The 18,262-nt window shown below is 37.6% G+C and overlaps 1 protein-coding gene across 1 annotated transcript in view; it reads left to right on the plus strand.

Annotated features, from left to right (window-relative positions):
- Positions 1-13,602, plus strand: part of LOC145660545 (uncharacterized) — a 53,511-nt gene extending 39,909 nt beyond the window's left edge. The window contains exons 6-8 of the mRNA XM_081725738.1: positions 1,798-1,982; positions 8,836-8,991; positions 13,254-13,602. Of these exons, the coding sequence (XP_081581864.1) occupies positions 1,798-1,982; positions 8,836-8,991; positions 13,254-13,526 (614 nt within the window). The 3' untranslated portion in view covers positions 13,527-13,602. The remainder of the gene's footprint in view (positions 1-1,797; positions 1,983-8,835; positions 8,992-13,253) is intronic.
- Positions 13,603-18,262: the final 4,660 nt, after the last annotated feature.

The raw sequence follows: 18,262 nt of genomic DNA on the forward strand, positions 1-18,262 counted from the left end.
TAACATTTTGTCTTAATTATTCTGGGTTGAATGTAAGGTTCATGGTCTGACCATACCTATACAACTCTGCTTTTAAGAGTTGCTGCTTCTTAAGTACGCCACCATGCCTGTAAGTGAGCATACATCCTATACGAAATATGAAATTTCACACCTAAACCTGCACGATTGCAGTTACCCTTCAGGATCGACTGAGTATTTATACACATCATTGCACTTTGGTCTACGTGTCTGTGGCTCATTACTCCTAACCCAGCTAGCCTTTCACCTAGACCAAGATCCTTATTATAAACATGACTAAAGACTTCATATTTCGACTCCTGTTTGTTTGATGTCTTGCAGCTACATCTTTGAAGTTTCTACATGTAATGTCATACTTTCAACAAATCTGATCCAATACATTGATTCCAAGGTCGTGTTCGTCAACTTTCGCTAGGTTTTCGTCGGGATGAGTTCGTGCACCACGAAACTGAAAGCCTGAAGTATGGAGTATAAATTATAGCTAGTTGGTACCATTCAAAAGATCTGTCGCTTATACTTCTATATGTATGACCGAAAATCAAAATAAAGGTAGAACACTCCAGCAAGTGTACAGTTAGGTCACCTTAAAACAGTATTACGTTGAAGAATAGTAGGAGAAAACAGAGTTCACTACGGCGTTCTTAGTTTTAAGAATTCTTTTAAAGCAAATTAAGATTTTTTTGTTAATTTCCTATTTTATGTAGTTTATTCTTTCAAGGTCGTATATTATTCTACTTTAATAAGGCAGCTCGTATATTGACAAAATGTTGGCTCTGATAAACAGATCGTTATCAAAATAGTGCAAACATTTGTAGTTTGCGGCACGGAAGATGTGCGACGTAAGTACCAATGAGGATGCATGTGCAGCGCCTGACCGTTGTTCGCGGTGTATTAAAAAAATGTCTACAGTACATTATGTGGAATAGAAAGAAAGCGTGTGTTCAAGCAGGCAGACGGTGGCGATGTGAAACGGGAAACCTCTCCAAGTTTTAAAAAACTTTAAATTGTAGGTGTGCGGTTATTTCGCGCAAGGGTATTTCATGATCAGCGTGTATGGTGTACCTCGAGGAACATCAAGTGATGACAGTCTGCAGACTTATTGAAAAACTACATCAGAGTGATAGGGATAACCGAGTACTGAAAGAAATTGCTACAAAGAACCGTAGAGTGGATGCGGCAAAAGTGACTGTGAAACTCAATCAGTACTTGAAACAGCGTATTATGTAATCATAGTGCAACAACAGGAGTTGTATAATCTAAACATTCGCTTTTCTTGCTCAGGTAATACGACGTCTGTTTTAATTCTAAACCAAGGAATATTTCGTCGATCTTATTACCAGACACTTTTATTATTGCAAAGATCAGTGAAACGATCGTCGGTTTACAATTAAAACATATAACATATTGTCCGAAAACTATAGAGAGAAATGTTGAACTCTCATCGTATAAGCCTAAAACAACGAATAAACATTTGCTGTTAAGTTTCATTGTCCAGAGCGCTCATCTACACCCATTTCAGTAGAGATATAACTTTATATTGCGAAATGATGGCTTTTACAATGATGTTCAAGCATAATATATATTAATTTCTGAAAATTAATGTCAGTTTCCGTTACAACATTCTTTCACAATTATTCTTAGCTAAAACTGTCATAATTAAGCCAACTATTCTAAAGCACTGAATTAATTAAGGGAACTATTCTCAAATAATACTTACTATACACAGATGCGTTGAAGTTGTTAATAAATGTAGTATACCTTTTCATGTTTATTTTCTAGGATATGGCTTGACGGAAACGTCACCATCATTGACAACTCATGGCCGTAAATCCTTTAAAAATTTCAAATATGGGTCTGTTGGGCGTTTACTTCCTCTCACAGAAGCTAAAATCATAAACAATGAAACGGGACAACTTATTACTGCTCCATATCAACAAGGGGAGCTCTGCTTCAGAGGCCCACAGGTAAGACATCTGTTTCATTTCTGTCTATATCAAAATATTGAAATTATTACATGAAATTTTAAAACTGGGTGTATATTTTGAAACAAAAATCTGTCATATCTGCATATGTTATATGTAGCAATATTTGGTGTGCTACGTACATATAGTAGCAGAGGTACTCCATATAATAATCATACGGCGAGGAACTCAATCGAAGTTGACTATTAATAGGGCTATTAATTATGAAAAAGTACAAATACCAATGAGGAAGGCGTTTCGCTATTACTAGGGAAAAACTGCAATCACCAGATGTGTAAGTCTGGCCGGGACAGCCAGAAAGAGGCTACCTGTACTTTCCAGTGATGCTTTCTCTTCATTGTAAAATTTTATATGTTTCACTAATTATAGGAAGGTAGACAAGGAGGACTGTTCATAAATATGCCTGCCGATACGATTAACTTTTAAAAATGCAAGAATTTAATTGACAACTCTAGCTCCAAAAAGAAATTGTGAATATACAAAAAATAAATGTATTCTAAAAGTATGGATCATTCTATAATCAAATATGTTCCTTGCTCGAATCTTAGGAATTATAAAGCTACATGCGAGATCTAAAACAGAAAATGATGTAAGACATTGGGTTAGGAACATGGAACGTAAAACCTCTGTATAAACTGTTAGCTGCACAAAAGAAAGAAACAGAAAGAATAAACTTAAATGTTCTAGCTTTTCCACATGATAGTCTTGCAATAGAATAATTCACGTGTTCTAGGAAGAAACCGACGTTCCTAGCTTAGGAACGAAATTCTCTCAATAACAACAGTATCTTAACCACATTTTGTAAGGTTGAATTTATAAACAATAGAATTTCATTCTTCACACTGAAAAGTGGAAGCATAAACGTAACTTAGTCTGAAATGAAGTGAAGACTGCATTAGCACTGCAACTATACACTGGGGTTTGCAGGACATGATTACATGTAAATTTGTACTATTAATTAATATTATGTCATTTACGAACGGGACTTAGCATAAATTCAGTTTGTAGTCTCAACTTCCGAAGGGCCGCGGTGGCTCAGTGCTAGAGCGTTCACCTCTGGTGCTAGGGGTCCCGGGTTCGATCCCAGCCCCCGCCAAGTGAACTTTGTGGTGGACAAACACCGTGTGCATGGGTTTTCTCGGGGTTCTCCCGTTTCCTCCCACTTTCTTCATTCCACCATTTCATTCATTACTCAATATCGCCGTCTCCTTTAGCCTAACCGGCATAACCGTGGACGTAAAACTTAAAGATTTCATTTCATTTTCTCAACTTCCGAAAACATTATTTATAAGATCTTTTCAAATATAGTGTAATAAGCAAGGTATCTGCTTATATTAGTCTTCTGCAATACTGCAGTGGAAGTGGTGAGTTTGGTTTCAACTATACCCTCTTTTAACAGTTCAGGTAGACATGCCGTAAAAGTCCAAAATACGTATTTGGATCACTTCCATATCCAGAATGTTAGAATAGGCCTCTGTAAATTCTATTCCATGGGCAATAAACTGCTGGTTAGATACTATAACAGGAGAAGCAACTCCACACCAATAACATCTTTCAGCAACTCTTCTTTGAGGACACTATCCCCAATACGGCTATCGAAACGATAAATGTTCATTCTGTTTCATTATTCTAAATGACTGATTTTCAGCCGGATTGCTTGGTCGAAAGGCATTACGGTGGACATCACAAGATCTGTTTGCCGCAGGTTTGACTTCAGCTAAGAGCTAAACTAAAAAAAAAAAAAAAAAAAAAAAAAAAAAAAAAAAAAAAAAAACTAACTCTATGGCCTATGGAACCCGGAGGTTCAATGCCGCGTTCACAAAAGCTCTCCACTGACTTCTATCCTTAGCTAATTGGATCCAGTTTCTACTTTGTATTCCTATCTCTGCGAGATCCATCTTAATATTATCCTCCCATCTGCGCCTAGGTCTTCCTAATGGTCGTTTTCCTATGGGTCTACCAGTCAAGACTTTGAAAGCGTTTCCACTTTCTTCAATTCTAGCTACATGACCTGCCCACCTAAGCCTCCTAGACTTGACGACCCTAACAATGTTGGGTAAACCGTATAAACTATGTAGTTCCTCGTTATGAAGCTTCCGCCATTCCCCATTCTCGTTCCTCTTGGGTCCGAATATTCTTCTCAGGATCCTGTTCTCAAATACTTTCAGTCTATGTTCTTCCCTCAGAGTAAGCGACCATGTTTCGCAACTATACAGAACAACAGGCATGATTATCACTTTATATAAATATTTTAAGCTTCAAATTCCTCGACAGAATTCGCGACGGCAAGAGATTTTGAACCGAATAGTAACACGAATTCCCTGCTTTTAGTCGACATTTAATTTCTTCGTGAATATGATTTTCGTCTGTTAATATTGATCCTAAATATTTGAAAGTATCCACTTTATCAAAAGTATTATTTAATATTTTAACGCCGCCACAATTTGCCGTATTACGGTCCCGACGCACTTCCATGTATTTAGTTTTCTCTGCATTTACTTCTAAACCCATGTCCCTGCAAGCGTTTAATAACATCTCTGCATTTATTTCTACTGTTCTCCTATCATCCCCTATTAAATTTACATCATCAGCATATGCCATAACCTTCAGCTAAGAGCATTATTGTTATATATTGTACTTTTACAAATCATTTCAAAATCATCATTCCTTATCGCCCAATAGCCTGCAGGGCAGAAGCGTTGGACTTCAATATAGAAGGAATTGATTTCCACTGTCCAGGCTCGAAGTTGCAAATAACGCTCCAGACGCTGCGTTCGATTGAACCTTGTGATGTGAGGCTTATTTGAGAAGTCTTCTGGTGTATATGAATTGGGGCATGAATGCACAAGTTTCCAGTAGAAAGTAACACCCTTTATGCTGAAATAAAACTAGTAATAAATTATGGCCATCGATTATGTTCCGTTTCTCTTTGTACAGTATTTAATGTTATAGTGTAGTGAAGTCCCTGGGAGCATTGATTTATTGAATCCGTCTAACTCTTGCTTCTGCAAAATAAATGGTCCAGACAATTATGGGGAGCTGAGGGTTAAAAATATTTTCTATTGGACAAGTCACAGAAATTAGTCTCGTTAGTAATGCTTTTACATAATTCTGTGAGCGAGAAATGTCGCTCGTTATTTTACTGTAACCGAGTATTTCTATCTCTTGCATTGGTATTGAAACATACATATCAGATGCCTCACCCAGATGCATTTATTCGCAGATTGTGAATCAGCAGATTCCAACCTGGGAGGCGTGAAGAGCGAGCAAGGGGGATGCAAGTTACTAACTAGAAGAAAATACGAGGGTTCCCAAATGACAGACCTTAAAAAAGATTACATTTTTATGTTTCATGAACACACCAACAATATTAACAATAATGCATATTTGCACACATATATAGGCTATATTACGAAGCTTGAAGTTGAAACAGTTGTCTATATACCCGAAAAACAATATTTCTTCATTTCCCCAGAAATATGACCGATTCTGTTTTACGTCACAAAAAAGAGAACAACTGATAATCTTAATTCATAATTACAAATATTACGAATATTGTAACAAATAGGCATTAAGTTAAATAATTTACGAACACAGAATAACTGTTGAGTAAGAGTCATTGTTTCATTAAGAACAAAACTGTTAAAACATAATAGACCACTACAATTGTATGCATAAGTGTTGATAGAGATACACTGAAGTGCCAAAATTCATAAAGTACCCGATGTGGAGCCTCCTCGAGCACGAGAGGCGCAGGGACGCAACAAGTCCCTAGTAGTCCGGTGAAGAGATGTGCAACCATGTAGCCTTGATTGATATGCATAATTCGCCGGTTGTTGCAGGTGGAGAATCCTGGAGACGAATGAGCCGTTCGATGGTATCCCACATCTGCTCAATAATATTTATGTCCGGCGATCTGAGGAGGACAAATCATATGTTGTAAGTGTTCAGAATATTCCTAAAACCAGTTCCGCACCATTGTGGCCTGGACACGTGGCGCAGTTATTCTGGAAAATTCAATTGTTGACAGGGTACAAGTAGTCAATAAAAGTTTGTAGATGATCACCAAGCAGCTGAACATACCGACAATCGGTCAATGTCTGGTTCAAGTGTACTAGAGGACCAAAATCATGCCATGTAAATACGCCCAAACTCTTACGGATCCACCAGTAACTTTGAGAGTGCCTTACCGACAACTTCGATCCATGGCCTCATGGAGTTTGGGAGATACCCGGACTCAACCATCAGCACGTACCAACTGAAAACGTGACTAATCTAACTACACTACATGTTTACACCAGGGGCGGATCCAGGACCGACTTCTGGGGGGGCGGTGAGTTGTCATACTGCTAGTTAGAGTTACTTCTAACAGCTTCAAACTCTGGGATGGTTTTTATTTATATATATAAAATAATAAAGTTTCCTCTTCGGGGGGGGGGCGTTCGCCGCGATCGCCCCTGGATCCGCCTCTGGATCTAAGGCTCAATCCACGTGTTTCCGAGCTCACGTAAATCGCCATTGCCGATAGTCAGATGTTAGTATTGGACACTCATGTTGGTCTGCGGCTGCAATTTCCCATGGAGGTCAAATTGCATTGTATTAACCTCTAAGACGCTTTGATGGGATGTCCTGTATTGATTCGTGCTGTCAGTTCACACATTGTTGCTTGTCTGTTTGCCCAGGCGTCGTCAGTTGCGGTCATTCAGCACACGTGGATGGCCACTGCATTGTCTCTGATGGGTCATAATGCCTCCAATGTTTACACTGTGAAGAAAGAAAAGTTTGGTGTACGGAATTGCATGCACCATTCGTCTAACACCATTATCATCGCGTCCACAAATGTCGATAATTCTCATCGAGTTTCAATAAGTACGGCACAGACATTTCACTGCACTCACAGATATCCTACTGATAGTACTAAAACTGATTCGCGTTCCACGATGTTCCATCGATGTCAATAAGTTCCCTACCATTGTTTCATGACTTTTGGCGCTTCAATGTGAATGTGAATTGGTAGAATGTGGCTTCTACAAGATAACCAAAAAAAAAATTCTTACCGTTTTTGGCGTTCCATTTGATGAAACGGCACAGAGAGGGAAGAAAGTGACTTTGCTCTCTGGAAAAGCTATGGGAACTAATGCACTGCGCCAACACTCACACAGAAATCACAACTCGTTTAGCGTCGAAAAGAAATGTAGGTATCGAAGCAGCTTGTTAAAGGTTGTTTGTTGCATGACTTTAAGGTGAACCTATCAGCAACGGCATTAAGTGGTCAAATGCCTTAAGCATTTGGAGAGGATGTCGTGAACGACCGTTAATCACTGGTTTTAAAAGTTTAGGTCGCGAGATGAACCCCGCAGTGGGCGATCCCAAGTGTTGGATAACGAGGTGCAGAAGGAAGTCCAGTCAAACATGTGGTAAACTTGTCGAACGTTTCCAAGTTTCCGAGGAAGCAGTTATACTTCACTTGTACAGTCCGCAGCAAAAAACTTGTAACATAAGAATGTAAGTTTGTTGTGAAACGACGAAGATTTTTGCTCCAAAATAAGTGTGCAGGGGAGGACGCCGAGGTTTATCCTGGCGTGATTCGTGCCACTTAGACGTTATGTTGATTCCCTGCACTATTAGGCGTAGTTTCGCAATAAACTTACATGCTCATGTTGCAGGTTTTTTGCTGCGGACTGTACCTAATAGGAAAGGCACTCAAATTGGCAAATGTTGGTAACCAACAAGGAACAATAAATAACAGCCTCTTTGTCGTTGCTGTCTTGGCACCGCAACACATCCATATTTGGTTGAGTGTTCATGAGTGACGAAAAGTGTGTCCAGTATAACACTCCCAAGCGTACCGGACATTGGTTGTCACCACATGGCCCTGTACCTCACAACGCAAGACCACCTCTGCACTCAAAAACCATTCTCTGTGTCTGATATAATAGCGTCAAGTTGTGCATTTTGATATCCTATCATCAGGCCACACTATTACTGTCGATCTCTACTGGAAGCAGTTGCAACAGACAATATGCATTGAAGCAGAATGAGCCAGTGTTGGTTACTCGATGACAATGGGAGAGCACATGTGACACGAACGATTAAGTATACTAAACAGCGAATTATCTGGGAGACATTGCATCATCCACCATATTCGGAGGACCTAGTGCCATTAGATTGGTACCTGTTGCATTCCCTGACAACCGCCTTCATAAGAAATCCTTCGGTAATGAGGCAGATCTGCGGCAAGCACTTACGGCCTTCTTTACGCCTAACACCACCAGGGTTTATCGCCAAGACATTATCAAGCTCCAGTGATGTTTGTAAAGAACGCTAGATGCTGTGGAGATTACTTGAAATCCTAACCATGACCATGCGCTATATGTCTGTCTGTTTCTGATGATCATGATAGTAAGAACTGTTTAATTAGACCTACATTGTATTATTATTATTATTATTTTTATTATTATTATTATTATTATTATTATTATTATTATTATTATTATTAAAGATTTGAGAATTGAATGATGCATTTAAAATCGCAGAAACGATCAGACAATGTATATCCAACGAGTGAGTCGGAGACGCGAAATCACTCCGTGTGAGGAGGATATGCATTGCAAGGTGTATGAAGGGAGACGCCAGGTAAACAAGGTTGAGAATTATTGTCGTACATTGTACCCGATTGACTTTTAGTAATTAGTGCATATTTCTATATCTGGAAGATGCTAGACATCCAAAAATGTTGGGAAACGTCATACTTACTTGCATCGGTAATAACAATACATTAATTTCAATATTTACAAAAATTTCTTACAGGAGCAACTTCTTTTCTTTTTTGTAGGTGATGAAACGTTATAAAAATAATGAAAAAGCTACCAAAGAAACTATTGACGACGAGGGATTTTTGCATTCAGGAGACGTTGGCTATTATGATGAAGATGAATTTTTCTATATTGTTGGAAGAAATAAAGAACTTATTAAAGTGAAGGGTAATCAGGTTCGTATTATATCTTTTCCTTAGATATTTAAAAGCTCACAATTAATTTTACCTTGCTCAAGATAATTTTAAGTCTATTAGTGTAATCGTTTCAAATTATCATAGTACAGAAAAGAAGTAGCTAAGGTATCACGTCAAAAGGGTCGGGAGAAAAAGGCAAGGACAGAAAAATCCGCATCAAAACGGCCTCACATAGTAAGAGACCAGATTTAATGGAATCAAAGCTAAAAAGATTCACGTTAAAAGGCCCGAATCAAAACGGTCTTGCATTAAAAAAACTTATTAGGAGGGCCCAAATCAAAGCATGGAGAGTGAAGAGGACTGGGTCAGGATAATTCGAGTTAAAAGAACACCGTGACTTTAAAAACATGGGATTAAAATAACTACATATTTGTGAGTAGGCCACATTGCCCTATTTTACTTATGGAGAGAGTTCTATGTTCTTGGATACGATTATGTCCTTTTTTAGCCGGTTTTCTCCAGTTCAAGTTTATTTCTTATATTTAACTTTAGCTTAAAGAAAAAAAGATGATAAACGTTTTCTTTTGAATTTAGTCTTACTTCACATTAGGTATATGAGGATTCGACTTCAACGAAAATCGGACTATGAACAAGGTGCAGCAAAGACAAAAGTAATCTAGTAAGAAGTAAATACTAGGATGAACAATGATTTATTTCATGTTTTAACCAATTCGAGTGTATCATATTGTTTCCATTACGTGGAGGGTGGAGGCACCGAGTGTAACTATGAGTTAATATGACATGCAGCCCACGCCTCATCACTGAATAGCACCACAAAGTCTGTTTCTGCATTACAGTCAAATTCAGACGATTGAATATAGAACTCCATCAAGTGGCTATTTGTATAATATTAAGACTTTATTGGCAGAATGAGATTAAAACTACGGAAGCTTAAAGAAAATCTGTGCTGTGCAAAGCAACCGAATATATGGACAGACTAAAAAAGTTACGTGATTCGGGTCAGGAGAAATAAGCGTTGAAAACAAACATCGTATCAGGAAAGCAGTTGTCATAACGGATGAAATATGGACTAACGACAGATCTACGCACAAGTACATGTCAATTGACAACATAGGTGGAATTATCTCATAACACCTTGTGTCGTCATCTTCGAAAACTGTAAATTATCTTATGCCCTACAAGCTAACACCACAACAGGCAAAAAGACATTTCGTTCTGTGGAAACAACTACTAGGTGATCCTTGCATTGGCAAATTATAGTGTTGGAAGGTTACAGGTTATACAAATTAGATCTTTTCATGACATTCCGCCCGTAGTCCTAAGAGATTACGACCAAACCAAGAGGCACTGAAACCATCCGAAAGAGGAGGTTGGAAACAAATGTACTCTTGAACAACTCACTGCCTGCTAAGTATCTGAGGATGCCAGACTGTTTCCTGGACTTGTACTGAGTGTAAGTCGTTACATGTGTTATTTTAGTAAATCCCTATATTGTATGACTAGAGTGAGTTTCCCATTAGGCATAAAATCAGACAATTCACTCGCTTTAACCTAATATTTAACTCAAAAGGGAAAAGGGGTGGATGTTGGTTAACTCTGAATTTTATGGGTTAAGAGAAATAGAGTTGTCCTTTAGACTTTTCATTTAAAATTCTAGGGTAATTTAGGTTGAACTGGCAACACTGCTATGATTCGATTATCGTTTGTCCGGAAGTGTTCCTGCAATTGTGTTAAAGTGTTCGTGTTTCCGTATTACGGTGTGTGTTGTCAGTGGAGGCTGCTGAAATGAGATGCGTCTGACATAATGCCCTTAACAATGTTTATCCGCGCTGAACAACGTATTTTCATCTGGTTTCACATAGCACGAGGCCGAAATGCACGTCAGATCCACAAAGGATTACGTGAGACGTCTGGTGACAATGCTCTGCCTCGTATCGAAAGGTTTCGAGATCGCTGCGGTATTCGAGGCGGACTGCCAGTCAGCAGACAAAAAACATGGTGGTGGCCGTATTCGAACGGCTATGGATCATCATCATGTGGGAGCACTGCGAAAATTGCCTGAAAATGATTAGAGGTGGACGTATAGGGAACTAGCTAATGAACTAAATATCTCATCTGCTCAGTGTACTACATAGTAACACATGATATCGCCATTTGTAAGATTGCACCCAGATGGGTACCGCATATCCTGACCGAGGTGCAAAATGAGAATGTTCGCGCTTTCACCTTGAAGGTTATGTGCAGAAAGATATTGATTTTCTGCATCCCATTAGTGCGATTGGCAAAACATGAAGAGATCCTACAAACTAGAATTGAAACACCAGTCCAGTGAACGGCTAAACCCTGTGTCTCCACGATCAAGAAAATCTTCAAACGTTATATTCATGATGATAATGTGCTATGACCACGAGTGCATTATTCTCTCACATCAAGTGCCACCAAAGGTTACCGTACATGCTACATACTATGCCTCGTAGCTGAGTCGCCATTTGCGGCCAGCATTGAGACGCTAACGAGTACATCTCCTGCAGCCTGGACCAGCTAACGAGTACATCTCATACCAATTCTACTTCATGACAAAGCCTGAGTTGTACTACCCATGCCGTACAGATTCTCTTACACAATGGGGTATGAAGGTACTGAAGCACCCACCATATTCCTCGGATATGAATCCTTGTGATTCGAATTTGTTCCCAAAAATGAAAGAACCACTTTGGTGATGCCATTTCCGTAACATTCCCAACATTGTTCGTGCCTTAGGACGCTCTCTCGTAACTATTTCTCAAACGAGAGCTCTCAATGGTATCCAACGTCTGCCAGATGTCTCGAATGGAAACGTGTTTACCAGGGAGGCAGGGACTACATCGAGAACACGTGGGTACCATTTCATGTTCACTTCCCAGATATGTTCTCACTTCAATCTAAATGACCCTCGTAATTAAACATGTTTTAGTTCATTTTTAAATATTTATTTAACCTACACGGGAAGAAAAAGGTATGGAATGGCTCACTACAATACAAATATCTTGAAATTCCTTAGGTTTAGAAAATTAAATTTGGTGTTTAGACTTTTTTATCTAAAATAATTAAACATGCGTTTCTGACTTTTTTGATACTCGCTATAGAAAGAGAAAGTGGTACAGAACGAATCTAGCTCGCAACGCACCGCCATCTTCAATCACTCGGCAGATATTTGTCTATAATGCACGAAGTGTGTAACAAACAGCCATACACATAAAGGTATAATTGTAGTACAGGCACTGGCGCCAATCCCGGGGGGATGAGGGGGACATGTCCCCTTGGAACTGCTGGGGACTGTCCCCCCAATAATCCGATTTAAAATGTGCTTTTTGGGGAGAAATATGATGAATTGTATCTGATTGCAACAAAGGAGAGTGAGATGAAATTGATGTCTGCCTAGAATAAGCCTCAAATCTGTCCGCCTTCCAATATTAAAGAAAACTCTGCTCCCCTGATCCTCCACAGCATTGTTTTTCAACTTCATAAATATTTTGAGCATCGCTTTAAAAGAATATGGGAACGGGCTTACCCCCCCCCCCCCCAATGTTGAAGACATTTCCGCCACTGAGTACAGGCTACTCATAAAGCCATATTCTCTCTCTGTATGAAGAACGGGGACTTCTGTTAGTTTACATACAAAAGTAACCCATTAAATTATAAATACATTTACTGTTCAAACGTATATTTTACTTGAAAATAATTGGGCGTTGCCATAATTGAAGCTGGCCAATAGCAACTAATGGACGTGATATTGAATAGCTTGGCAAATGTGTAACAGAATTAAGGAAAGTAGTCATTTAGCAGGGAGAGGTGCGTGTAAATTCTTCATTTTTTCTGAATGAGTGATAAATATGTATGAGCTGTTATTGCTTAGTGTCAGCTACGCTGGAGGCTCTGGGAAGTTACGAGTAGTAACACGTAGAAAACTAAACATGCTTCTGGTAGCTCCGGCGTAGACTCATGACAGGAAAGCAGGAAATCGGAATTAACTCCTCTATCACAATGACAGAAAATTAAAACAAAGCGTGAGATCTAATACATTTTTGAAATCTACTTATATCTCAGAAATGGAAAGTATTTCTTTTCTGTATCGAAGTACTATTATTAGTGACAATTATCAGAAAAGTTGATTGGTTAACACTCTTTGCACTGCATTGACCTCTAGTATCTACATGTTTTTTAAAGAATTTTACAATAGATACTTGTAATGAAAGTCTGTAGATGAATATCATTAAATAATATTGTTTTCTATGCTTCAGGTGTCTCCAACAGAACTGGAGATTCTGATCCGTGAAATCAAAGGAGTTGATGACGTCGCTGTAGTGGGAATCCCCAATAAACGCACAGGAGAAGTACCCAAAGCATTTGTTACTCTTGCCAAAGACAGTGCACTCACAGAAAAAGACATCAGTGATTACGTAGCTCCACGAGTGGCGCACTTCAAACGACTAGAAGGCGGTGTACAATTTGTGGAATCTATACCCAAATCAGCCTCCGGAAAAGTATTACGTCATGAGTTGAAAAAGATGTAATTTCTTGATTCAGCCTTTAAGTATGCTTAATTTGTCATCAACCAATTTGTAAAATAAAATTATTTTATTTTGTTTATTGGGTGTTTTATTGATTAAGTCTGAGATGTTGATAAGCATACTTACCACACATTCAAATCCAATTTAGGTAAATGTGTATGTAGTAAGTTGTACTGATCACTGTAGTTAAAAGAGTTACTTTAAAATTCAGTTTACGTTTTAAAATAGCCAGGTATGTATAGTAAAGATGGCGCAGAGATTAGAAATGATTTGCTATATTTACTTATATAACATATGTTTGATAAAACTACATCTTAAAAGATAAATAAAGTCAATAACCTGCTATGTGATAAAATGTATCGCTTACAATTATATTTTGGAAATTTTGAACCCATAGAAGGAAACAAGTTGGGTCAACAAAATTTATTGAGGTATATATTCGAGTACTAGAGAACATTTATGAATATTTAATTCTTGACAATATCTAAATTTAATGGTGGGCCAATGTACAACTCCGAAAATTTGAGAGAATTCCTCATGTTACCTGTATTCTACTCAAGAGAATCAGTTGCTATGTTCATCTATATGATTACAGTGTTGTAATAAAGCCTCATCAAAGAGTATAAATTAGGTTATTAACTTGCCTCGTGGTAAAAGGTATTACGAATATTTCTGGCAATTTTTACCTATAGAAGGGTACAAGTAAGACCAACCAAATTTAAGAAGTACCAGTATATATTTGAATTCTAGAGAGTATTAACGAAATTTTATATTTTGATAGATTGAATATTTAAGGGATAAACAATGCACCCCTTCTAAAATTTAAGAGGGATGCGTCGGATCCCTGTGTTAGCCCATATAACCTCATAACGTGATGAAACCTTATCTGAAAGGGTTAATTAATTACGTCAAAAATCCGAAATTTGAATTTCTTGAAATTTTTTACTCGTAGAAAAGAACGAAATGAGGCAGCTAAACTTACAGAGGCATATACCCCGACCATATTAAATTTTTAATTTTGGCAATTTCTAACATTGACCGCTATTACTTCATACCACTGGGGTCCCGGGTACGATCCCAGCCCCCGCCAAGTGAACTTTGTGGTGGACAAACACCGCGTGCTTGGGTTTTCTCGGGGTTCTCCCGTTTCCTCCCACTTTCTTCATTCCACCATTTCATTCATCTCTCATCATCACCGTCTCCTTTAGCCTAACCGGCATAATCGTGGGACGTAAAACTTAAAGATTTCATTTCATTTTTACTTCATACCACGTGATCTGGTTATGTGACGTCTCACAGCCAATCAGAGTCCAGTGCGAAGAAGTGAGGCTATACAACTGACGTCATTGTTTAACTATGGCTACCACAACTAGCAATCTACAAGAGGAAACATTCACTCACACGGTATATTATCTTATTCCTTGTATTTGACATCGAAAGGAAGGGTGTAGGCATCACGTACAAATCTATAAAATTTTTTGGGGGGGGGGGGCTGAGAACTAAAGAAATTTCTGGTTTGTTGAAGAAAATAAGTTGTCTAATAAATATCAATACTTAATTGTGTTCGTATGGATTACACTTAGAATCGCTTTTATAAACAGTGATGAAAATTTTCCGATTCATAAAAACATACTCCACTTACTCCTCCATCATTGTTTAGCCGTAAAATTTATTCGTAATAAATATTGTCTGAAAAAAGTTTCATGAAGTGAAAATCTAACGATTCTTCATTTCTCCAAAAATATTTCAAAAACTTCAATGTATTCTTTCCTCATATTTATAGAGTGCCCGGGAGAAACAGTATAAGTCAAAAAACAGGTTTTCAGGAATCGATTTTTTATTTTACCAGGCATAAATATGAACCACTTATACTAACAGTATGAAGACGCGATTGTTCAACTCACGTTTAGAATTGAATTGATTTATACCAAGTTAACCGTAGGTGGAGCATGGCACACACATCTCTAATTTTGACTTGTTTCGCTTTGGCCAAATCTTGTTTTTCTTCCGCGCAGTCGAGATTTCTACTCTACGAACTCGATTTATGTTCCCTGCACTTTACACGCAGACACACACACACGTACACAGACAGACAGAGAGAGAGAAACACTATGTAAATTTTTCCTTGCCAACTCGAAATATTAAAAAAAAAAAAAATCCGGTTCCCCAAAGCTAATTGGAAAATTATAATTTGTTGTAGCTAACTTCCCCTACAGGAATTCAAGTTTGTATATACATCAATGTGCAGTTAAGTATAATGCAAAATTTTCACCTAACACCATTATAACATAATATTCAACATTGTCTGGCTTATGAAATGTTTTTCCACTTGTTTCTACATCGTAATGAAACTTTTCCAATCCATGAAAATTCCTTTCACTTGTTCCTACAGAGCAATAAAACTTTTCGATTCATAAAAATTTGTTTTACTTTTTGATTCATTCTGATGAAAATTTTTCCGACTCATAAAATGTTTTGCAATTTTTCCATACAGGACAGAAAATTTTTCGGCTCACGAAAAATTCTTTCACTTGTTCCTACATAGTACTGGAACTTTTCTGAGCCATGAAAGTTTTTCAGATTTTTTTAAAACGATCCTTCACTTTTTAACATTCCTATACATGAATTCAATCAATTTTATGGTTAATGAGGGAGTGTTACTTAATTACTGATGTTTGTTTAGAATGGAAAATTTTTCAGAAAAATATAGCGGAAAATTTTCCGGAAACAGAAAATTTTCCACTTCACATCAGTCTTCTGCGAAATGTAAAATTAATTCCATTTTCAGACTTAGAGTTCCTTCGTGATTAAATTATTAGTTACAGAATAGAGTTCTAGCCATGGTGATAGTAAATATCATTCAAATCTATAATGTTAGTATTCAAAGACACGCTGTATTTTAAATAATTGAAAAGATTCACTCTTGAAATATTTCTTTAAAAGTCTCAAAAAATCATCCATAACTTGCAGCTGTTGCCTCACTTAATGACCTCATGGAAAGAATTAAGAAATATAAAGAAAGTAGGTCGCACGATTTGTAATTCACGAAATATTTTCTTTAAATGTGTGAGATGCATAGCAGTTAGAATAAAAATATAATATACATCTAGAAACATGACGAAAAAATGCTACAAAATACGTTGTACTTGAAAAAACATCAAGATTCTTTTCATATCGTGTTTTATGTTGATTTATCATACAAGGAGGGTATTATTTACACACACATATATAAGGAGAATCTCTTGTGTTTGCAACTTATTATGTGATTAATTTATATAACGTTGAATGATGCGACGATACACTGAACACGAACTGAAAAGTAATTCATTCATATCTCTATGATACATATTCGCCACCTGAAGGAGTGGAATATTTAGATAACACTAACAATAAGGAGCAAACTAATGATGATTATCATAAAAGTGTATTTAGGATGACTCGGAAAGTATAACAGTCTAACGTTTCGTACAAAATAAAACAACTTGTAAACAATGAGATCTGCAAAAGTAACGATCCCTGCTGAAGGTCATGTTTCTTAAGATCCCACCAAATCAGTAGCGTAGCCAGGATGTCTGTTTGGGGGGGGGGGCAAGTGCTGTTATAGGTACATATAGAAAAATTACAAACAAAAAATATATAAACATAAAAATATATAAAAAATTACAAACATCAAAATACCAAAGTACATTGTCGGACCTCTTTGGGGGGGGCCTCCGCCCCCCCCTTTACCTGCGCCACTGCACCAAATTGCTTACCTCGTCATCAAATGTGCTTGAAAAAAGCAACATGAAATTCTGCTGGTTAATAACTTTTCCTTATGCTCTTTATGCAATAAAAGAATTCGTGGATTTCCGAACTGAATACCTTCTTCTCTTCTTCAAAATCTATACATGAAAAATGAATTGAATGAATTCACCTTATACAGGGTGTTTCATAAATATGTATGTATAGAGAGGCTAGTTTATGGACAGTGTTCAATATGGATACCATTGATTGTCTTACAAAGATGAATTTGGATCCTACACTTTGTAATGACACAACCAAAGATCTCTGGAGTAATTTGATCCAGAATGTGACGATTCGTTCCCTAAAATGATCAAGTATTGAATTTCCTCAGCCTACATCATGGCTTTCAAGTATTCTCACACATAAAACTCAAGGGGGAGCACTCAACCAGACTTCGTTGATTACTCCAATGCCTAGCGAACTGCAAGTGCAGCTATAGGAATATATAGCCCTCTTCACTGTAACACATCGGTGCACCGTTCTATAGAAATCAGGTTAGGAAGTCTTCTGAGTTCAAGAGTGAAACTAAAACTTCCTCCTGTAACTTTGTCAATGTCAAGTACTTCTGTCCAAACACATTGTGACTTTAAAAAGGCCTTACAGTTCCATCCAAGGACGAATGCAGGGGGTCTGGACCTCTCCCCTCCCGAAATTTCTACTTTTGTGTAAATTAGCCTAATTTTAGGGGTAATTTTAGGAATTTTAATATAAAATACCCTCATATTGAGTTTGGACCCCAAAATAAATTCCTACGTACGCTACTGGTTCCATCATTTTACAGGCCCCGCCAGACCATCAGATAACAGTCAGTTTGAGCTTTAGATATGTGCATCCAACGGGATTTATGATTACCAACAACGTGTGTTTTGCTTACTCACTTCTCTTCTGTCGTAAAAGTTGGTTCTTCATTACAAGAAATAGGCAGAAAATAAGGATTAATTTGACATTGATCC

Source organism: Thermobia domestica, chromosome 9, assembly GCF_964235325.1.
Source record: "Thermobia domestica chromosome 9, izTheDome1.hap1.1, whole genome shotgun sequence".
In the NCBI taxonomy this organism is placed as follows: domain Eukaryota; kingdom Metazoa; phylum Arthropoda; class Insecta; order Zygentoma; family Lepismatidae; genus Thermobia; species Thermobia domestica.